The 22147-nt window shown below is 50.0% G+C and overlaps 1 protein-coding gene across 1 annotated transcript in view; it reads left to right on the top strand.

The window, feature by feature from the left end:
• Positions 1–21819, top strand: part of Tollip (toll interacting protein) — a 29199-nt gene extending 7380 nt beyond the window's left edge. The window contains exons 2-6 of the mRNA XM_076847802.2: positions 2041–2190; positions 5777–5959; positions 6927–7079; positions 8277–8367; positions 19417–21819. Of these exons, the coding sequence (XP_076703917.1) occupies positions 2041–2190; positions 5777–5959; positions 6927–7079; positions 8277–8367; positions 19417–19631 (792 nt within the window). The 3' untranslated portion in view covers positions 19632–21819. The remainder of the gene's footprint in view (positions 1–2040; positions 2191–5776; positions 5960–6926; positions 7080–8276; positions 8368–19416) is intronic.
• Positions 21820–22147: the final 328 nt, after the last annotated feature.

The raw sequence follows: 22147 nt of genomic DNA on the forward strand, positions 1-22147 counted from the left end.
GGCTATGTGTGAGGACCACAAGACACGGGCATATGTGGTCCAGATGCCTGGGAGACTAAGCCCTGAGCCCCTGTGGGATTTGTCAGCATTTCCCATGTGCCGGCAGGAACAGGCTCTTGGCGTCTCCTGCCACGGGACCTTTCTCAAGGCTCTGCCCAGACTCGTTGTAACCTGTGCAACACACCATGAGAGGGTCCCAGGAGGGGTTGCCGCACGTCTGGGGAGCTGCAGCTATCTCCTGGCAACGGCGGCCTCAACGGTGGCATCCCCTTCCAGCAGGAGCTTCTGTGAGGGTGAGGTCCCTCCTGGCCTCAGTCTGTGCTAGAGCTTAGAGGTGTGGAGGGTGTGTGCTCTCCTCAGCAGGAGCTCCTCCTCCGGTTGGGTGGGGTTGCTCAGACACTCCTGATGAAGACAGCCTTGCCCTCCCATTGTTCTGGATCTGACTGGTTTATCTTCTCTGGAAACCCAGAGATGGGGAGTCAGGCAAGAGTTTTTCTTTAAATACAAAATTATTCCCAAATCAGCTTATTAGAAAAAAAAATTAAACTTAACCTAACTTAACCTTTCATGACCAGAGCCATTGGGGAGAGGTGCTTCCCGGGCATGTCAGGAGTTCAGCCACCTGCAGAACTTTCTGGAAGCCTGCCTGGCATATGTCAGTGGAAGCCCACAACGAACAAGCATGAATGACTGGTTTGCACAGTGGAGACATCCGATGTTGTGTCACCTGGGCCACTGAGTGCTCCTTGTAGCAGTTCTCAGTGAACATGCTTGGCTGTGCTTGCTTCTGTGACCCTCAGGCTTCTTTTGAGCATGATCCTGGCCAGCAGGACCACCATAGGCAACGCTGATGCTGGCAGGTAGCTGGACCCACTAGGGCTCAAGCTCCTCCTCCAGCAGCCAGGCCTGCCTGCCTTCCCTCCTGCAGGAATTTTGGGGGCTGGCAGGCTTCCTCAGCACTTCTTGCCCATGATACTTTAGAATGTGCCCCAGCTATGCATAGGAAAAGCAGTCTCATACCTCAGGTGGCCCACCTTGCTGCAGTTAGGGGCATGCACTTCCTAGGAGGCTTGTGCTTACTCCAGGGCTGCCCTGGCCAACCTTTGTTCCTGGGCCCTCTCACTGTAAGACCCCAGACAGGTGGACCAATTCCAGTGCAGGTTTTCTGTGAAGCCACTGGTGCCTGGCTCTGGACATACACACTTGGGTCCTCAGTGCCTAGTGGATCTTGACCTCTTCTTGCCTTAGGTATCTCAGCCAGGGCTACCTCTAGGAGTCTGTTCCTGCTGACTCTTGCTTTGGTCTCCTCTGTTTTTCTTGTAAACTCTGATATTCTTGGAGCCCTTTAGGTCTTGGAAAATCCCTGCTCTGGAGTGTATGTCTTCCTGTCCTCTGGCCTTTCCTCTCCCACTTGTCTTCAAAGCTGGGCAAGTGGGTCAACAGGGTTAGGCGAGAGGCCAAAACAGAGCAGTGAGGCCTTCTGAATCTGTGTGCCTCTTGTTATCCTCTAGGCCCCTTTTGAATTTGAACTGTTTCAAGTAGAAATACTTGAAGTTTATCAGACAAAGTGTTTTTCAAATAACTTTAGATCCGGGTTCTAATTTCATCTCATTTGTTTGACCCAGTGACATGCAGTGCACAGGCCTTGTTTTTAGTTGTGATGCAAGGAAATGTGGATCATGCACACAGACCTGGAGTGTGGGAGACTCCGAGAAACCATCTAGTAAGCCTTTTTTGAGAATGAGAACTCAGTTTTAGTGGCTAAAACATGTTCTAAGCTTTCCTTAGCTGTGATATGTTTTTGAGAACTTTCTGAGCAGGGAAGCCTTGGAAAGGATCAGGCCAGAAACATTGGTTCCCTAGCTCTCATTTGTAGATGGAGAAACTGAGGCTGAGCACAAGCTGGTGCTTGGTCAGGAACAGGGGAGGGAGGCTGGACGCAGGTCCCAGCATGTAGGGGGAGTGCTGTGGGGTTGCTTGATGCCCTGCTCTGATTCATAGGCCTGTGACATGCATTCTGTCTTTTCTCCTTGCCCAAAGGTATATATCGGTGAGCTCCCACAGGACTTCCTCCGCATCACGCCCACGCAGCAGCAGCAGCAGATTCAACTGGACGCCCAGGCAGCCCAGCAGCTGCAGTATGGAGGGGCAGTGGGCACTGTGGGCCGCCTCAGCATCACTGTGGTGCAGGTGGGTGCCAGGGCTCTCTATTCTGTGGGCAGCTGGCATGGGTAGGGGAGGACAAGAGGTAGTCCATACTCAGGTGGGGGGATGTGGATTTTGGCCTTTATACTTTTTTCCCCATATAGATAAATGAATTTTCCTGGTTCCAGATTTTCCTGAAATACCTATCTAGTGTGGAAAAAAACACATATGAAAATTATTGATGATTTCCCAGGGTTCTGTCTAAATTAATTGAAATAATTTACTGAGTGTTGGTGGGTGTCTGCTCCATGCCGATACTACTCCTTCATGTGGAGAACCTGGTCCTCAGGGCAGCAGGGGGAACCTGGCATTGCCTGTGGCCCCACCAGCATGTGCCACGTGGGTGGCTCCCTCACCTGGCCCTGCCCTGCTGCCCTGCAGTCAGTGGCACCTGCTCAGCCCTACAGCTCCATGCTGACAAACAGTATATGTCTCTGGATTGCTCAAAGGACTTTCGTATGAAAGCTAAAGTACACTGTTGGGCTGAAGCTCATTATGACTACCCAGAGTGTCCTACAGAACCAGGAGGAAAATGGAGAGGTAAGACTATAGGAAGGCCATCAGATAACATGTAGCCCAGCTGGGATGCTCGACTGCCCTGGGTGCTCAGCTAGTCTGCTGTTAGGGTGTTCACAGCCAGCCTCCTTTCCTCATAACTCATGTCGAACATTTGCTCAGGTATGTGTTTCTAAAATAGCATGCTGCTTCCCACTGCCATGAGGAAGTGCCTGGCCCACCTGTAGTGGTGCATCCTGAGCACTGCTGCCTGGTAGGGCAGGGTGGCTGCAGGTGCCCTGCCTCACAGTGCAAGCACCAGAGCTGGCTGAGCCTCAGAGGTGTCCATTGCCCCTGGCCCTCCTCCCTCCCTCCAGAGTCCTGGAGCCCTCTGCAGCAGCCTGTCTGCACCCCATGCACCAGCTTGCCTAGGGCTGTGTCATCAGGGGCTCTGCTGAGGAGCACTTCTGGTCCTCCTGGTATCCTTTTCTGCCCCCCTACCTTTTTTTTTTTTTTTTAATAGAATTTACCCTTTATTTTGTGTATTTTTTTAATTTGGTGCCAGGGATTGAATCTAGTGTCTCACCTATGCTAGGCAACGCTGTTCCACAAGCTACAACCCCGGTCCTCCTCTTCCCTTTTGATAGACAGACCTCCTTCTCTCAGCTTTTGGGAGGCTGCTCTGGCTGCTCAGAGTCCCTATCGGATTCTCATCTCCTGGGATCCCCAGGGGTCATGTCGGTAACCTTCCTCCTCCCAGCCATTCACTCAGGGCAAGCAGCTCCAGTAGCCCATGTAGATCCTGACCACAGCTGGATTCCTTGGTACAGATCAGGGCCCTGACTTCTCTGGTGTCCAGTGGTAATTTTAGATAAAACAAACCCCAGTGAAACTCATGTGTCCAACCTTGCCTTCTCCTCAGTCCTAGTAGGTGTCACTCTCCCATCTCCCCAGTCCTGTCTTCTAGAAGTGGAGGCCAAAGGATTTTTCTCCATCTCTTGCCCCCTGCTCCCTGCCCCTCAGCGAGCCCCTGTATCCACCTTCTGTCCCAACCTAGCCTCGGGAGCCTTGACAGGGTGGGCTCACTTCCAGTATTGATCTTTCTCTCACACACTGGGAAGGGAGACCAGCCACACTTGGTAGAATGCATGCTAGGTGTGAGGGAAAGAGGTCTCTTGCTGGCCCCAGGAGAACAGAGTGGGGTTGAACAAATGGTGAGGAAGGAGAGTCACAGTTCACTTGAGAATGGTTTAGAGGTAAGTGGATACCCTGGGGAGGGCAAGCCTGTCCTGACGGAGTTGAGCTGGGCTCAGAGGTACCTTTAGTGGTGTCCTTGGCACAAGCTCTATGGTGGCATTGGATCAAGGAAGAAAGTGGTCCGGCAGGTCGGGAGAGTCTGCAGGCAGCTTGGAAAGGCTTTTGTTGGTGTTTCAGAAGGGAAAGAAAGAAACGAAGTGGCTGGAAAGGGCAGGCAGGTGACAGGTTTTTCTGTGGTTTGCAGTGCTTTTCAAAAGTTGGCCTTATTGAGAATATCAACATTAGAATGCATTCATTTTGGCTTTGTGCACTTGAGTGAGTTTTGATGAGTATAAGCAATACTGAAAACTTCCCCAACACCTCACACTGTTCTCTCTATCCCTTTAGCATTCAGCACCCCCACCCACCCTGAACTGTGGTTGGAGCTAGCGCCCCTGGAGTGGCAGTGTCCGGCTGTGTTTGCTGCAGTGTGTAGTCTACCCTCCCCCACCCTTGTGTGGCTGCACCACCATTGTTTGTTCACCCACTTGGAGAACACAAGGTTGTTTCCAGTTCTTGGCAATAGGGCTGAAGCTTCCCTGAACATGTTTGCAGGTGGCATTCTGTGTGAACCAAAGTCTGCACTTTAGTTTACCAGAGTGGGGCATGTGGCAGGTTCCCTAGTAGCTATGCCATCTTGCTTTGCTGCCCACAGCACATAGAGCTTCAGTGGCCCCACCTCTTGTCAGCATGGGGCTTGGCCAGACATTGTCTTGTTTTTTGTTCCATTGTAGCCATTCTAATAGGTTTGTAGTAGTCTCTGTGGTGGTTGGAGTTTTATTTTGCATCCCTCTGATGGCTTGTGATGTTGACCGTTCTTTACTGTGCTGCCTGTATTTATTCACTATCACTATCTCTTCAGATCTTTTGCTCATTTTTTCCTAGAATTGTGTCTTGGTGAGAGTTTCCATGTTCTGGATACATGTGATATTTGCAAATATTTCCTTCCTGTCTTGTATGGTCCTTAAGTTTCTTTCTAAGAATGGGTATTCATAATTCTGATGAAGTCCTGTTTTTAAGATTTTTTTCTGCTCTTTTGCTGGTTCTACCTAAGAGATTTTTTTTTTTGCCTAATGCAGTGCTCTGATTTTTTCCTGCTTTCTGGTAGAGGTTTTATAGCTTTGGAAACCTTGATGCGTTTTGAGTTCCTATTTGCTGTACAGTGATTTGTTTGTCAGCACCTCGTCCCATTCACAGTTTTGCTTGTGTTGTTCCCTGTATCACACTCACTTCAGCCGAGCAGACCATCTGGCCTGAAGTAAGGGACTTGTGGTCTGTGTGATTCAGAGACCCGTAACACAGGAAAGACCATTTCTTGTCCCTGTGAGCCAGTACCGTAGTAGAACAGGGTTCAGGTTGCTCCTAGCACTCCCATTCGTGAAGGGAAGAGTCAGGAGCCCCAGGCAGCCCTGGCCACAGTGTCCTGAAACCTGTGCAGCAGGTGTCACCAGGTTCTGGGGCTCTGGGTTGGCTCATTCCTTTCGGGGCATCTTTCCTTTCATTTTCTCCCTTCACCCCTTTGGAGGAGGATATTGGAAGTGTACCTTGCGGGTAGGCATCTTAGGTTGAGCATGGCCTTGAGTACTTTGTCACAGTTGGACAAGCCCATCAGTAGTTCCTGCTCCTGGCACCCTGGGAACAAGTCACAGCTAAGCTCAGGTGAGCTCCGGTGGCTGAAGTTCACGCCAGCAAAACACTTCAGTGGGATGTTGACAGCCCTTTCTTTTCCTGTGGCAGTGGGGTGGTGGGCACTCATCTTGCTGAACTTGGCTCATTTCAGGCAAAGTTGGCTAAGAATTACGGCATGACGCGCATGGACCCCTACTGCCGCCTGCGCCTGGGCTATGCAGTGTACGAGACACCCACGGCCCACAATGGTGCCAAGAATCCTCGCTGGAACAAGGTCATCCAGTGCACAGTGCCCCCGGGCGTGGACTCGCTCTACCTTGAAATTTTTGATGAGGTGAGCAACACACCATGGTCAACACAGGCCACCCACTGGCTTTAGGCTGCTTTGTACACCTGATAGTAGGTGGCTGTGCCACAGGCCTCGACTCTCCCCTGGTTTTCAGCTCCTTTGACAGCAACTATCTGGAAACTTCACCAGTGACACAAACACTGGCCACTTTATGGACAGCTCTTCCTGAGGAGGTTGAGTTTTAAGCTGGTTAGATTCCATTGCCTGTGGTAGTAACAGTATTCTTACTGATACAAGGCATGGAGCCCACCAGCATTGTCCCTCAAGTGTTCCCTGGCCAGGTCAGTAGCCAGGTGTGCAGCATTCTTGAGGGCAGTCAGGAAGTTCAGGTGGCTATAGGAGGTTCCTTTGAGGTTTGGCTCAGGCCACATGTGCCTCAAAAGCTGGGGCTGCAGGGTGAGGGCCAGGAGGAGCTGGGGCACAGCCTCCCCTTACCCTCTTCCCTCTGCCTCTTTCTCCAGTCTTTTCTCCTCTTATTCCTTCCTGCCCACTGCTTTCTTTGGCCCACAGGGGAGCACAGGGGAAACAAAATGGGTCTGAGTGGCAGCTCAGCATTCTCCTCTGGTCTTGTGCTTGCAGGAGTGCAGAAATGGCATCTGGTGGAGCAGGGGTTGGGCCATTAGAGACTAGGGAGGAGCAATAGGCATCTGGGCATAGCAGGAGAAAGACAGCAGCACTGGGGATTCTCCCTTTTCTGCAGAGAGCTTGGTCTATCCTGTCTTGATGACTAGGCAGGAGGTACAGAGAGCTGGGTCTTGGGCCTCTCAGATAATCATGGAGGGCTGACATCCAACTGGACAGGGTGCTCCATCAGGAAGGCTGGGAGGGATTCTGTCTTACTGGTGAGATCTGCATCTGATGCAGGCTGGTCCAAGGGGCACGCAGCAGCAAGAGCTCTGGTTTCTATGACATGGATCACATGGGCCTTGATGGGGTCTCCTCTTGTCCTCAGCGAGCCTTCTCCATGGACGACCGCATTGCCTGGACACACATCACAATCCCTGAGTCCCTAAAGCAGGGCCAGGTGGAGGATGAGTGGTACAGCCTGAGCGGGAGGCAGGGAGACGACAAGGAAGGCATGATCAACCTGGTCATGTCCTACACGGTGAGCATGCCCACTGGTCAGTCTACAGAGAGAGCAGCCTGCCCTAGGGGACCTCCACTGTCCCTGTAGGCCCTGGTGCCTTGGGGTCGCACCATGAAAGTGATATGATGCAGCCAGCTCAGGCCTCAGGTTCTGGGGCCTGTGGGTCCTTCCCCAGGAGGCAGTGACTGACCATGAAATGGTGAGGTGCTGGGGAGAGAGACCATAGGTAGCTTGGGTGCCTCAAGGATGGAGCAGAAGCCTGGCTCTGGAGCAGTGGGCCCAGCATGTTGGGCCCCCTGGCTCCCGCCGACTCCCATCCTCAGGGCCACTGTGGCTCCTGTAATCCTTGGGCTAGGGTCTGGGTTCTTAGACTTCCCCATCTTTTTTGTGTCACCCAGGGCTTTTTCCTTTTTGTTTTAAACTTTTACTGGGAAAGTTTTAAGCTATGAGAGTGGACAGGACCATGGCCAGCCCACATGTGTGATGAGGTGGCACAGCAGTGACACCTTCTGGTCTCCTGCCTTTACTGCTAGGTGTTTACATCTTTAATAGGCCTTTTCACGAGCACAGAACCATTGTTTACTTAACCAATTCAGGTGCTTTGGTTTGTTTTTGTGGGTTTTTTTTTTTTTTTTTTTTTTTTTTTTTGGTACCAGGGATTGAAACCAGGGGCATTTAACCACTGAGCCACATCCCCAAGCCTTTTAATATTTTACAGTCAGGGTCTTGCTAGACTTGTTTAGGGCATCACTAAGTTGCTGAGGCTGGCTTTGAACTTGCCACACTCCTTCCTAAGTCTCCCAAGTTGCTGGGATTATGGGCGTGCACCCCCATACCCGGGTCATACTTTGTTTTGAACTGAACTCCAGGACTGTTGAAAAAAGCTGCTAGGGTAGGTATGAGCTCTCAAAAACAGACCCTAAAATCACACTTAGATGTGCCTTCTTAAGCCTGTGCTCCTCACTGCACCCTGTAACCTGGTGCTGCAGGTCTGTAGTACCTCCTGCCCAAGCCCCTCACCCTGTGCTCTCCCAGCCCAGGAGAGCTGGTGTGTTGGTGTGAGTAGGCACAATGGTTGAGGCCACAGCACCCACGCTGGGACTCCACTTTCTTGGGTCTTGTGTCTGGGTTCTGGTGAGACTGGAAGTGAAGAAGCTTTGACATGTGGTGTAGTCCTTCTTCCCTGACCTCCTGATTGTCTTCGGTGTGTTTCAGTCGCTGCCGGCTGCCATGATGATGCCACCCCAGCCTGTGGTCCTGATGCCAACTGTGTACCAGCAGGGTGTTGGCTACGTACCCATAGCAGGTTTGTGTGCTGCTTCTCATTTAGTCAAAGGCCCTGGGGCAGAGAGTAGGAAAGAGGAGGGAGGGACCCCAGAGCATGCATATGGGGCTTGGGCTAGTGTAGAACTGTGAGGGTGGTGGCCTTGCAGACAGACCTTTTGAAGCAGAGTCCAGGGTTGCCTTGGAACTTACTATGTGTGTGTAGGAGCAGTTTGTGTTTTCCCTAATTGTGCATAGAAGGAATGTTGAAAGTTTTGGAGAAGTGGAAATGAGATCTCTCAGTGCCTGGTGTGGGAGACACTGTGGTAGGCAGCTTCTGCTGGTGAAGCACCCTGCCTTTCAGCATCCTGTCTGCTTCCTGCTCGCCTATATGAGTTAGCCATCATGGTGGCAGTCACATCAGCTTGAAGGCACCTTTGTGTGCCTGTTTTTGAGTTTTCATGGTAACCTTTGGTTACGTTCCATCTGGGGCCATGATAGCACCTGGTGCCTAACTGGCCCTTGTTCTAGAATAGCCATGAAACTGGGCAAGGTGGACAGGGTGACAGCTGTTTTCCAGTGTCAGCCACTAGGCAGGAAAAGACCATGTCATCCTGAGAGGAAAGACAACAGGACAGACCGTAGTCATCCTGGTTCTTTGCCACAGTCCAGAGAGTTTAGATCTGAGCAGAGAGTGGGGAGTTCCACTGCCCTGAAGGGGCAAAGGCCAGAGACTGCGGCAGTGGGAGTGGAGACTCTGTGGGGCAGGGGCCATGTGAGAGGGTCCTGGGTTTGTAAGACACCCAGTGGTGGGTGCCTAGGGTGCTGCTCCAGGCTGGTGCAGGACAGAGCAATGTGGGGCACTTGGGATCTTGCCCAGTCAGAGCAGAGGGGCTCGTCAGCCCCTACATGTGCTGAAGCCAGCCCTGACAAGAGCGGGTAGAGCTTAGGGTCTTCAACCTTGATGAAGTTGCTTATGAGAACTTAGGGCAACAGTCTTTAGAGCCCAGGGCAGGACTCTTGCAGTGTCGGGAATGTCTGCCAAGACCAGAGCATGAGGCTGACAGAGTCGCCCAGGGTGATCCAGAAGCTTTAAAGCAGCCATGGTCATCAAGAGCTCAAGGAGAGAACCTTGGCAAGTTGTCAGAGAGGGTGTCTCAGCAGGGAACCTCGCCTTCTCAAGAGACCCAGATGGAAGTTTGGTACCTATCAGACTCAGCATCAGGGCCATGAGGTCTGGAGGGCTGTGTCCTTAGAGCATCGACTTGGGCTGCCACCGTGTTCTATCCAGCGCATCATATCCTGTTTATGTGAAATTTCTGTCGCCCAGCTATCCTGAGTTGAAGGTCTGGGACAGGAGCAGGGACTTGTAGGGAACACAGGCTTTTCATGTCCCAGGGATGCTGCAACTAGGGCCACAGGTGGGAGGTGGTAGGGAACTAAAACACAGAAATCTGTTCTCTTTCAATTCCTGAGGCCAGAAGTCCAGAACAGGCTGTGGCAAGACCACTCTGCTCAGAGGCCCCTGGTGGGCGGGGGGGTCCCTCCTGCCTCTCCCAGCTTCTGGGCCCATAGCTGTGCCACTGCAGTGCTGCCTCCCTTGCGTGGGCCTCCCCAGCTCCCCGCCTTTTGGGGTGTCTTCTCCTGTCTTGAACAAGGGCTCAGCCTGCTCCAGCACGGCCTCATCTTAGTTCAGGTACATCTGCAAAGACCCTGTTTCCAAACATGGCCCCCTTATTCACAGCACTAGGAGTCAGGACCTGAACATCTTCTGTGGGGACACTATTGTGTCTGCTTTAGTTACCAACACCAGAACATATTTGGTTAATAGGAAATCAACTTTTGGATAAAAGAAAAGCTATTGACCTATTTATCTTTCTGCTCCCTATCCTTTATTCTTTTTGCAGATATGTTTAAAGTTTGCCGTAAAATGTTTATTTTAGGAAAGGCTATGTTTCTTTATAAACAGAGACTTTGAACTTTACTTTTGACATATACTTTTAGATTTTGAAATACTCTCTTATAGAAAAGTTAAAAAATAGAAAAAAAGAACATTTTGCCAGAATCTTTGGAGACTATAGCCTCCTGGTGCCCACCTTTGCCCCAATGCGAGTGTGCATCTCCTGTGAGTAAGGATTCCCATTGCTCAGGACAGCATCCATGCTGGGGACTGCCACAGAGCAAGCAGATGGTGCCGTCTGTTGATGAGACCCCACCAGACATCTCAGGGCAACATCCAGGCCCTGGGCTGAGACTTTTGGGTGTGTCTAGGGCCTTGTGGCAGGCCCTGTGACACCACCATCTGCCCCAGGGCTGTGCTGCCCCTCGCCCACCACCTCTGTGGGTATGCCCAGCTTCTGCCCTGGAAGGCTGCCCTCCCTCTTCATTACTGCTTAGTCCTCCATGTTTGTGTGGGTGGGAGATGAGGTGACTACCTTTGCACATGGGTGGACTGAGCCTGGACACCCTCCTGGTGTCTACTCGTGGTCACTGCTGCTGCCTGGTTGTCGTGAGTCTGAGTTGTCCCCTGACTTAGCTGTAGCTGTGTGGGCCTGGTTGGTTTTGCTTCCTGGGCTGGAGTCTGTTACTGTACTGTCATTCAGTGACTCCAGGTTTGGCTGTAGTCTGGACACTCTGTCCTTTTGATGTGTTCCACCTTCTCTGAGTGCTTCCTGACTCTGGCACCACTGGAAGGACCCAGCTCGTATGTATTTCTTCCCTCTGTCCTAGAGTTAGCTGCTTCTCCTAGGTTCTGGAAGTTTTGGTCCATTCTTAGTTAATTTGGTAATGTTGGCTGGTGCTGAAGTGCCCTGTCCCGACAGAAGTTGATGCCCAGTGTCCCCTGAGTCAGATCATTCCTGAATGTTTGTGATGGCAACACTGTCTCTCCTGAGCTGGGACTTGCTGGGTGAGGGAGGGTGCATCCACTACAGTCACCCGGAGTCTCAGGCCGACCAGGTGGGAGCAGCAGCACTTACATCAGGGTTTTCTTTTCTCCAAAGCCAACTCTCAGAAGTGCATATTTTCCAGTGCATTCCTACTCTTCTCCTGCCTTAAAAATACAAAGCTGTATTCGGTTCATTTGATGTTTTTTTGTTACTGTTGTAGCTCTGAGCTTGTGCTGCAAAGTCTCTGTCATGTCTGTGACTCTGGGTGAGGTGCACACATGCACGTGCCATGCTGTACATGTTAAGAGAGTCAGGGCATACGTTGATACAATACAAGAATGTAGCCCATGGCTTTTTAAGGAGGAGTTGTTGAATATATCACAATGGGACCATCGTGGTGAAAGATTTAAGGGATAGGAAAAAGAAAAACCCAGGAACTCTGCCAGTTGGCACATTGCCATTGTGGATGATGATATGATTTTGTTTGCCTAGTCTAAACCTTTCAGTTCAGATTATGGTAGAAGACATATTAGATCAGAAAAAAGAGGAGGCCTCTCGAGATAGTCAGAAAGCGGAAGAAAGTTTAGAGCAGAAAAAGCCATCAGGGGAAAAGTTACAACAGGAGACTGCTACTAACACCTTTCTATCACCAGAGGGCGTTAGTGTCCAACCAACAGCTCCGCCTATGGGGCCCTCAACCCCTGTAGTTGATAGATGGGATCCTGAGACAGGACCTCAAAGATTAGCATGCCCTGTATTTGAATAGGCAGGAGGGCAGCGAATTCACCATGTTTTAGATTTCAAAACAGTGATGCAGCTAAAAGAGGCTGTAACAACCTATGGTCCTCAAGCACCCTTCACCATAAGCCTGGTCGAATCCATTACCAACTTGAACACGACACCAGCAGATTGGACTAGTATGTGTAAAGCTGTGCTAAACGGAGGACAATACCTGTTATGGAAGGTTGCCAATGAGGAATTTTGCACGGAGACAGGCGAAATGCAGCAGCTGGTTATCCTCAGAGAAATCCAGATATGTTGTTAGGAAAAGGACCTTATGAGGGTCAGCTGCAACAAATTACATATGATCCTGCTATATACTCACAAATTGCTGCAGATGCAGTTAGGGCATGGAAGACTTTACAAGGACATGGAGATTTACAAGGTCAGTTATCTAAGGTAATACAAGGAGCTAATGAACCTTACGCTGAATTTGCAGATAGGCTTATTCAAACAGCTACCAGAGTTTTTGGGGATACAGAGCAAGTAATGCCATTAATTAAACAGCTAGCCTTTGAGCAAGCAAACAGATGGTTCAAGGAGGCCATTAGACTATTGAAACGTGGAGATTTAAACATATATATCAAATGAAGTAGAGACATTAATGAACAAGGGCAAGTCCTGGCAGCTGCAGTACAACAGGCTTTAGATGCCAGGCCGAAAACATGCTACAATTGTGAACAACATTTTAAAAGGAGTTGCCCCATAGGAGGAGGGTTTAACAAAGCTAGTTATCAAAGGAGTAGAATACCGGGTATTTGCCCACGATGCCGTAAAGGGAGACATTGGGCTAATGAATGCCGTTCTCAAACCACCATAGAGGGTACTCCGTTATCAAAAAACGGACAAGGACCAGGTGTTTACCCACGATATTGTGGAGAAAAGCATCAGGCTCCATTGCCAAAAAAACGGACTGGGGGGCCCAAAGCTCAGGGGCCCACAACCACAAATATACGGGGCAGTGGAGGAACCCAGCAACACCATCAGGATAGTGCCCAGGGCACATTATCCATTATATCTTTCATCAGACAAACCAGAGGGAGCGCAGGGTTGGACATCTGCGCCTCTGCCATAGCAGTACTAACTCCAAAGATGGGAGTTCAAATCATTCCCACAGGGGTAAAAGGACCTCTTCCCCAAGGAACAGTAGGCTTATTATTGGGACGCAGTTCTTCCACTCTAAAAGGACTTAATGATAAGTCCTGGGGTAATTGATCCCGATTATGAAGGTGAAATAAAAATTATAGCTAGTTCTCCAAGAGGTATGTCAGTAATTTCACCAGGAGATAGAATAACACAGTTATTAATAATACCCAGCCTGCATGATAAATTTTCCAGCCATATTGTACAAGGAGGTTCCAGGGGATTAGGCTCCACAGGTGTAGATTGGGCTATGCTTCCTTTAAATTTAGATTCTTGCCCCATGCTAAAACTAAATATTCAAGGACATGAATTTAATGTGCTACTTGATACAGGTGCAGACCTTAGCATCATCTCTCGTCAAGAATGGCCAAAACATTGGCCATTACAACAAGCCACTCAAATACTTCGAGGCCTAGGAGTGGCGACTAATCCCCATAGAAATGCAATGGTATTAGATTGGAAGGATCCTGAAGGATGTGAAGGAACTATACAGCCATATGTATTGGATCATCTTCCTATAAATTTATGGGGACGAGATGTCCTAGATCAATTAGGTTTGACATTAACAAATAACATCAATCCAAATGCACCCACTATTAGGGCTAGACAAGGTTTTAGGAAAGAAAAAAGATTAGGAAAACAAGAACAAGGTATAGCAGCACCAATTCAAATAGATCAAGGAATAAATAGGCATGGATTGGGTTTTCAGAAGGGGTCACTGAGACAATAAAAATTACTTGGAAATCAGAAAGACCAGTATGGGTTCCTCAGTGGCCCCTGACTAAAGAAAAGCTACAAGCAGCCTGTGACCTGGTCAAACAACAATTAGCGGAGGGACATATATAACCTTCCGTATCTCCCCATAATACTCCCATTTTTGTCATCAAAAATAAATCTGGTAAATGGAGATTATTGCAAGATTTAAGAGCCATTAATAATGAGATGGTTATTATGGGACCTGCTCAATCAGGGATTCCCCAATTGTCTGCTTTGCCAAAAACCTGGTATGTTTTAGCTATAGATATTAAAGATTGTTTTTTTTTCAATTCCAATTCATCCTGAGGATAGTCCACGTTTTGCATTTACTATCCCTGCACTGAATCATGAAGGTACTGATCAGAGATATGAATGGAAAGTACTCCCTCAAGGGATGGCTAACAGCCCAACTATGTGTCAAATTTATGTTAACAAAGCAATCCAGCCACTTAGAAATCAAAATCCTGAACTACAAATATTTCACTATATGGATGATCTATTATTAGCACATAAAGATAAAAACACATTGCTAGAATGTTATGCCACACTTACAAATTTATTAAAAAATTATAATCTAGAGATAGCAATAGATAAAATACAATTAAATTTTCCAATTAATTATTTAGGAGTTCTATTATCCTCAACCATGGTCCATCCACCAAAAATTCAAATACGAGTAGATCAACTCAAATCACTTAACGACTTTCTAAAGTTATTAGGAGACATAAAATGGATAAGGCCTTATCTAGGCATACCAACAGGAGAGTTGGGACCTTTATTTGATATCCTAAAAGGTCTATCAGATACAAATTCACCCCGCACGTTAACGCCTGAAGCAAGAAAGGCATTAAAAATCATTGAAACATATATGAAAAATATGCATTTGGATAGAATTGATATAAGTTTGCCTTTATTATTTATTGTACTACCAACAAAAAATATTCCTTCAGGAGTATTTTGGCAAAAATGCCATGCGTCATTCCAACTTGGCTATGGCTCTCAGCATGTGTGCACACTCTCAGGCCAGTGATGAGACACAGCCCTGCAGGAAGCAGAGCAGGAATGGGGAGGCCGACTTGTCAGCCAGCCCTGGCTACCTGTCATCCCTCACCTGCCGTGTGCACAGGGGGTGGTGCACAGCTACCTTTGTGTGCTGAGGGACCCAGCCCTGAAAACCCCTCTCAGTGTCTGTGCTTGAGGCTCTGAAGTCAGAATTTCCACTGCTGCCTTTCCAGACCATGGGAGGAAAGCCACGGACCCTTCCACCTGTTCTTTGGAAGGAACCAACCACTTCACTGGTTAAAAGACCAGGGTGTCCCATGACTCGCAGACTGTGAGCCCATCAGAACTGGGTTGTCCCCTTTAGGTTCTTTTCCCTCTGCATTTCCTGGAAGTGCAGACCCCACAGCACTGAAGAGAGGTGAGGGTGGAAAAGGGAAATGTGATCAGAGCTTTCTGGCTGTCAGTTATAGCCAGAAGATAGAGTTTATGTGTGTGTGCTTTTTAAATAAAGGAGCATTTTGATTCCCAGATTAGTTTCCTTCAGATTCAGATAGTTAACCGATACTGTTGATCACATGGTTCTAGTGGGGCTTTTAACATGGTTTTGAGAGCCTTCTTGAGGTGGAGTGCTGGAAGATGTGTGCTGTGGAGCTCCTTCCTTGGGGATACACAGTGGACCGAGAGAGCCAGTTTGGTGGACACCAGCCTGCTGCGAGTTCCCCAGGTGTTTCCCACTTGTGAGGAGCAGTAGGTCCTACCTGTGGGGGATGGGTGCACTCTCTTCCTCCTCTTGCTGCTCGTCCTGGGGGAGTCTGTGGTCTGAGCGGGGAGAGGAGGAGCTGCTGCTTGGCCACCTGCCCATGTGTGCAAGTTGGGGAGAAAAGGTGACCATGCCCCCAACCTTGGGAGCCCCTGGCAACTGCTTGTCCTAGGCTTCAGACTGTATGCCCCATTAATTGATACAGAGGGGCTTCATGAGGTTGTGAGCCACTGAGGGGGAGGCAGCAGCCACCCATGTGCTATTTTGGGGAAAAATGACCTTTTATAACTTTCCTACTCCTCTGTGTTGCTATTCTGCTTCCTTTTTCCATGTGGTGTGGAGAAAGTTGAGTGGAAAGTTTATTTTCAGGTGTCTCACCAGCTGGGCCTCTGACAGACACCCCTGGGTGTGAACACAGGATTTGGGTCCCTGCACTGGCTAGCGCTAGCAGGCCTTCCAGTGTGGCAGTTTCTGTTTCCTCCCGTGCCTCGTTTCACCATAGGCCTGGAGTGCTCTGATCTAGGCAGGTGAGCAGAGCTGCTCCCACTGTTCCCTGCAGCTCAGTCTCTTATCCTCGTGGCTGGCATCCTTGGGCTTCCGTGGGGCTGCTAGGTACCAGTGTTGATGCACCCAATATAGCAGAGCTGAGCCTGCATCCACTTTTTCCCCTCTCTTCTGTTCCTGGGGCAGGTGAGAGAGGACTCTAGAAGAAACAGTACCTGGCAGCTTCAATGTGAGCAGCCAGGTCTGAGGCCACGCCCTGTTTTGGTGAGTCCAGCAGGTGCTGCACAGATGCCCATCACCGTTTTCTGCACACATGTTCACAGTATCAGAGGACTTGAAGCCAATGCTACATAAATGATTTGTTCCATTTAGAGTGAGCATTTTTCTTTTTATTTTTCTTTTCTTTCCTTTTTTTTTTTAGAGTACTGGGGATTGAACTCAGGGGTGCTTGACCACTGAGCCCCATCCTCAACCCTATTTTGTATTTTATTTAGAGACGGGGTCTCACTGAGTTTCTTAGCACCTTGCCATTGCTGGAGGGTTTGGTTTTTATTAACTTGTAAGTTGTTGCTTAGAATTCTTTTCCTTTTGGCTGCTGCTCTGTGTTTCTGACTCCACCAACTAGAAAGCTCAAGACATAACATCATTACATAGATTACATAGTATTTTGTTCTGGGCATGCTCCATTGTGTTGGACGGCTAACAAGCCTTGAGCTCACAAAGCAGTCCTGGAGCTGGGTGGCCCTACCCCAGGTGCTCTGCAGGCTTCATTCTGCACCATGTCTCCTGTGCAGGGGGACCTCGGAGGCCGTGGCATGGGTGTGGCGTGCCCTGTGTATTTGGGCGTCTCGTGAGGTCCTGGTGGGCTACAAGTGACGTGAGTTGGTGTGCCTTTGCCTCTGCCTGTGTTTTCTGCATGCTCGTGCATTAAGCACCAGCTCCCTTTTTGATCAAAACACTGCTGTGTTTGCTCTTCTCAACTTTCTGTTTGTGAGTAGAGAATCGGACTTTGCTGAAATGTGCCTACCACAGGTCCCCACAGTGTGTCTGTTGTAGCTAAGTGAGGCAGGTCCTGCCCTGTCCGACGGTGCTGATTTGTATCAATACGCCAGGTAAAATGGCTGGCTCGAGGCCCTTCCTCTTCTCCTGTGGCTCCCTACCTGCACTACCCGAGCCACAGTGGACCTTGTTTTGTACCACCAAGGCCCCAAGGTTTCTGTCCATTCTTTCCCCACAGCATCTCCAGCTAGACCCCAAAAATCTGCCCTCACGATTTACCAAGTGTTTGTTAGACACATCCACAGTGTATCATGGTGACAGGTTGAATGTAGGTCAAGTGTTAGGGTCCACCCTGGAGGAGGGAGGAGCATGTCATCTCAGGCTCATTCTGTTCATTGTAGCTTGATCCCTGAGGTGCCACAGGCTTTTGAGTTGCTGTGCCACCTCACATGTCCTGATTCACGAGAGCAGGTGACAATAAACTGGGCTTCTCGGAGCCTGCCTCGCTGTGATACAGTCAGCCTGGAGGGTTGCAGGGAGATGTATAGCTGGCTGCATTTACATGGGCTTCCTCGTGCTTCTGTAGTCGCCCAAGTGAGGCCACGCGGGCCCCTCCAGTGCCTGAGCCAGGCAACATCCAGTCTGTGCTCTGTGAGCCTTGTGTCATCCTCACCTGGCCACGTGTGGTTTTTGCTTGCTTTCTTAAACAGCAAGATCTTCATTTTCATTTCTGTTTTTATTGTTGTATACGGTACTGGGGAGTGAACTGAGGGGTGCTCTCAACCACTGAGCTGCGTCCCTAGCCCCCTTTCTTTTTTTGGTCCAGGGATTGAACTCAGGGGCACTCGGCCACTGAGCCACATCCCAGCCCTATTTTGTATTTTATTTAGAGACGGGGTCTCACTGAGTTGCTTAGTCCCTTGTCGTTGCTGAGGCTGGCTTTGAACTCAAGATCCTTCTGTCTCAGCCTCCCTAGCCTCTGGGATTATAGGCATGCGCCACCACCCCTGGCTCCCTAGCCCTTTTTACATTTTTATTTTGAGACACGGCCTTTCTGAGTTGCCGAGGCTGGCCTTGAACTTGCCATCTTCCCACCTCAACTTCCAGAGTGGCTGGGATGACAGGTGTGCACTACCCACACCCTGTTGTGGTTTCCTCCCTTCTTGTTATGGAAGCTGAACAGCTCCGGGTGTCTCAGATCAGCTAGGCAGGTGTGTGGTGTGAAGGACAGCATGTGTCGGGGGCTGTGGGAGTGGTGGTTTTCTGCGACCCTTCTCTGCTGGTAGGCTGGCTGGTTAGGCAAGAGTGCTGGGGGTGGAGACATGCAGTCACGCAGCCCAGTTCCACCCATTAGCACATCTTAGTGCCTTGTTGCCTTTTCTGCCTCAGAATGTGACCTTTGGGGTCTTCTGAATTTAGCTGGCAAAGGAAAGCTGTGTCCTAAAATTGAGTTTGTTCCCTGGAATCTGGTTGGGAGGCTTGTTCACACTTTTAAAGCTTAAAGAATCGATGATGTTGTGACCCCTTATAACTTTAGAGAGAAATTCAAAGGGAACTGTCGTCGTTAGTCACCCAGCCCTTCCAGTGCTTCCTGCAGCCTGGGCTGTCCTGTCTTAGACAGCAGGGCTGAGCTCAGTGGTCCCTGAGCCTCTGTGGCAGACTCCGCCTCCCAGCGTGGGCCTGAGGGAGCTGCTGTAGGCACCGTGGCAGAGCCTCCCTGAAGGCACTCATGAGCAATTGCTTGGTGGGTTTTGGTGAGTGTGGTGTTGGTCCTGGGGTCAATGTGTGGCCTTGCTGGCTGCTGAGGGCTTGCTATGCTGTTCTCCCTCATTAATAATGTCCTTGCCCTACTGCAGAGGGCGTCCTAGAGACACCTGATGAGGGCATGTGCTCATTTCCAAGTTGAGACCTGTGTCAGGGCCTCTGTCAGGCAGGATTCTCATCTGGAGTGGGAGTCCCTGAGGTATTGGGGGATCAGAATGTGTGGTCACCTGTAATTGTGCGGTAACTTCATGTGAGATTTGGGACATCTGACTTGGGTTTTGTGCATAAAGAAAACAAATTATCTAGCCCAGCTTGCCTGTGGTAGGTGTGAGAGGCCACTGGGTCTGTGGGTATGCCTGCAGATCAGTGTTCAAGGAGATCTGAGGTTACCTGTCCCCTCAGGAGCCAAGCAAGTGTGTTGTTTTTTCTTAAGTAGAAATGGACACCACACTTCTGTGACACTGATGTTCTTCCACACTCAATTTTCTGCTTTCAGGAATGCCTGCTGTCTGCAGCCCTGGCATGGTGCCCATGGCCATGCCTGCACCAGCTGTGACCGCTCAGCCCCGTTGCAGCGAGGAGGACCTGAAGGCCATCCAGGACATGTTCCCCAACATGGACAGGGAGGTGATCCGCTCTGTGCTGGAAGCCCAGAGAGGGAACAAGGACGCAGCCATCAACTCCCTGCTGCAGATGGGTGAAGAGTCCTAGACCCGCCTGTTTTTCATGGCCTCTTGCCACCAGCCCTTTGGACTTGGTGACCCAGGGTTTCCCAGGGTCACTATCCCAACAAGATTCCTATGAAGACCACCCACATACCCCTTCCTTGGTCGTCTTTGCTGACCCTCCCCACCGTTCTTGAGATGCATGTGGGTTTTCAGTTCCCGGCAGTCCTGTTGACTGTTGGTGGGGGTGGAGCAGCTCCCTCCTCATCTCGGATTGGGTGGTGATGGGCAGCCGTGTCACTACACAGACCCATGCTCCTATTGCTTGAGGACCTGTGTCTCCCCTTCTCACACTGTTCTGGAAAGCATTCTTACAGAAAGCAGCTGCCTCTGCCAGGGTGTTAGAAATTGCTGAGTGTCTACTGTGCCCTTCGCCTACTGGAGGCTGACCTCTGACTCTGTGGTTGCTATGCCAGGGCTTCTCTTCCTCCTGGTAGGCCCTCACCACTGGGCCTGATGTTGGGGAGGGAAGTGAGTGCAGCACTGCTTTTGCTCCTACGTGTTCCGGTCCCTGGCTGCTGTTGATGTGACATAGGCGAATGCTGTGCACCAGGACTGTAGTCCAGTGGGTGGCAGAAGTGGAAACCCAGCTGGGGTCAGTGTTTGGAGATCTCTTAGGCTGGAGCTGCACCTGTCTGCCATGCAGCCCTCTGGAGTGTGGCGGGACCCATGTTCTGCTGAGCATTGCTGTGGGGGCAGACTGGGTGACATGTAGTAGGCCCGACTCGGGTCACCAGTGATGCACTTTAAACTGTGTGCCGAGAAGCCAGGCTGCGGTGTTGCCTTTTGCATTGAATTGCAGTTGCTTTTGCTTCTCTCAAGTGTTTGCACCTAGCCTTTGGCTGTGAGATACAGGTGTGAAGGTGAATCCAATCAGTTCACACTTATCTGAAACTAGATTTGGAGGTTCACTAGAGGACAGTGCATTCTGCCACCTGCGGGTGCTTTTTTCAGGTGCATTGTTCATAGTGTTTACTTCCGTAAACCTGAGGCAGTGTGGTGGTACCGGGGCAGGAGGAGGTACCCCTTTGATAAGGCTTTGAATTGCAGGGTAGAGAAGATCCATGTGCTTTTGATAGACTCTACCACTTGCTTCAACACGCCAGCCGCTGGAATTCTCCACCCCAGGCTGCGGTGGGCCTGTGAGGGGGGCGTGGTGGGCAGCACAGGACTTCCCAGGCAGCTGGCTCAGTGTTCTCAGCAGGTTGGGCATGGGGCTGGCTCGCTGGCTTGCAGCACCCACCTCCAGGGCCTAGGTATGATTGCAGCTCCTGGATCCTGTCATACTTTTGCTGTCTGTCTAATGCATGTGTTGCTGCTGGGCATGTCCTAGGGAGAGCGTCACAGAACCAGCCCCAGAGCTGCCACCACAGCATCTGTGGAGCAGCACTCGTGGGTTGGCACTCGTGTGAGGAGAATGGCAGTTTTAAGATGACTTTGAATTTCCTGTGGTTTCTTCCTTTTCTTTTTCATGAACACTTTATTTTTTTAATAGACCAAAAAAAGACCACATTTTCTTAGGCCATTAGTTAAGTAGGACTTCTTCCGTTCACTGTGTGTCGTCTTCTGTTGGGAGTCCGGGGCAGTGGGAGGTGTCGTGCTCTCAGTTCTTGTTCACTCCACCACGTCGCGACCTGTGTCCAGTATTGGTAAAAGGTTGCCGTGCTTGGAAGGAGTGTTTTGACCCAGCTCAAAGGCAGAGGTCAGGGCAGACACACATGGGCTCCTTCCTGGCTGGGGGCAAGCTCTTGCTGGGTCTGGCTGCTCCTGTCCCTGTGTTTGAGGATGCAGGCTATGGCAAGCCACACCCAATGTTCAGTGAGGCTGGTCTGCCCTGTCAGCCCCACTGTGCGCTAGAGCTTGTGCCCTCTGGCTTCCACCTCACCCTCTGTGTGATGAGAAGGACTTTGGCTAGTTTGATTACGCCGCATCCTCTCGAGGCCGTCTCTTCCCTTAATGGAATCTCTGCCGTTGGCTGAAACCTGCTGTGCGGGTGTTGGTGGGGTTGTCTCAGAAGTGTGTGTCCCTGGATATTTGCTGTGTGTGGGGGAATCCATATCCAGGTTTTTCTTTGATTGTAAAATATATTTTTACTTTTCAGTCTTCTTATTTAATAAACAGGCCATACAAAAATAGAGAAATAAAGTCCCCTAAGGGAAAGTTTACCATCTTCATTCTCGAGTGTTTTTTAATGAGGCTCCTGGTGTGCAGTGGTGATGAACCGGTCAGAATCGGCAGATGCACTCAGTAATAGCAACTTGCTTCAGGGTTGTAAGGATGAAAACTGAAAGTGAGGGAGGCAGAACCGTAAAGGCCTGGCCTTTTTGTCGTTCCCACTAGAGGTAGGAGAATTGGAGCTCTGGCTCTAAGGTGGCTATAGGCGTGGATTGCAGTTGTTACTGGCTCCCTGTTGTCAAGCACCTTTCTTATTTTTTGTAGTTTCTTTCTTCCAGACTACTTTGACCTGGTAGTGTGCCAGAACTGGGTACCACCACTTGTTTC

Source organism: Callospermophilus lateralis, chromosome 2 (genome assembly GCF_048772815.1).
Source record: "Callospermophilus lateralis isolate mCalLat2 chromosome 2, mCalLat2.hap1, whole genome shotgun sequence".
Taxonomy (NCBI): Eukaryota; Metazoa; Chordata; class Mammalia; order Rodentia; family Sciuridae; genus Callospermophilus; species Callospermophilus lateralis.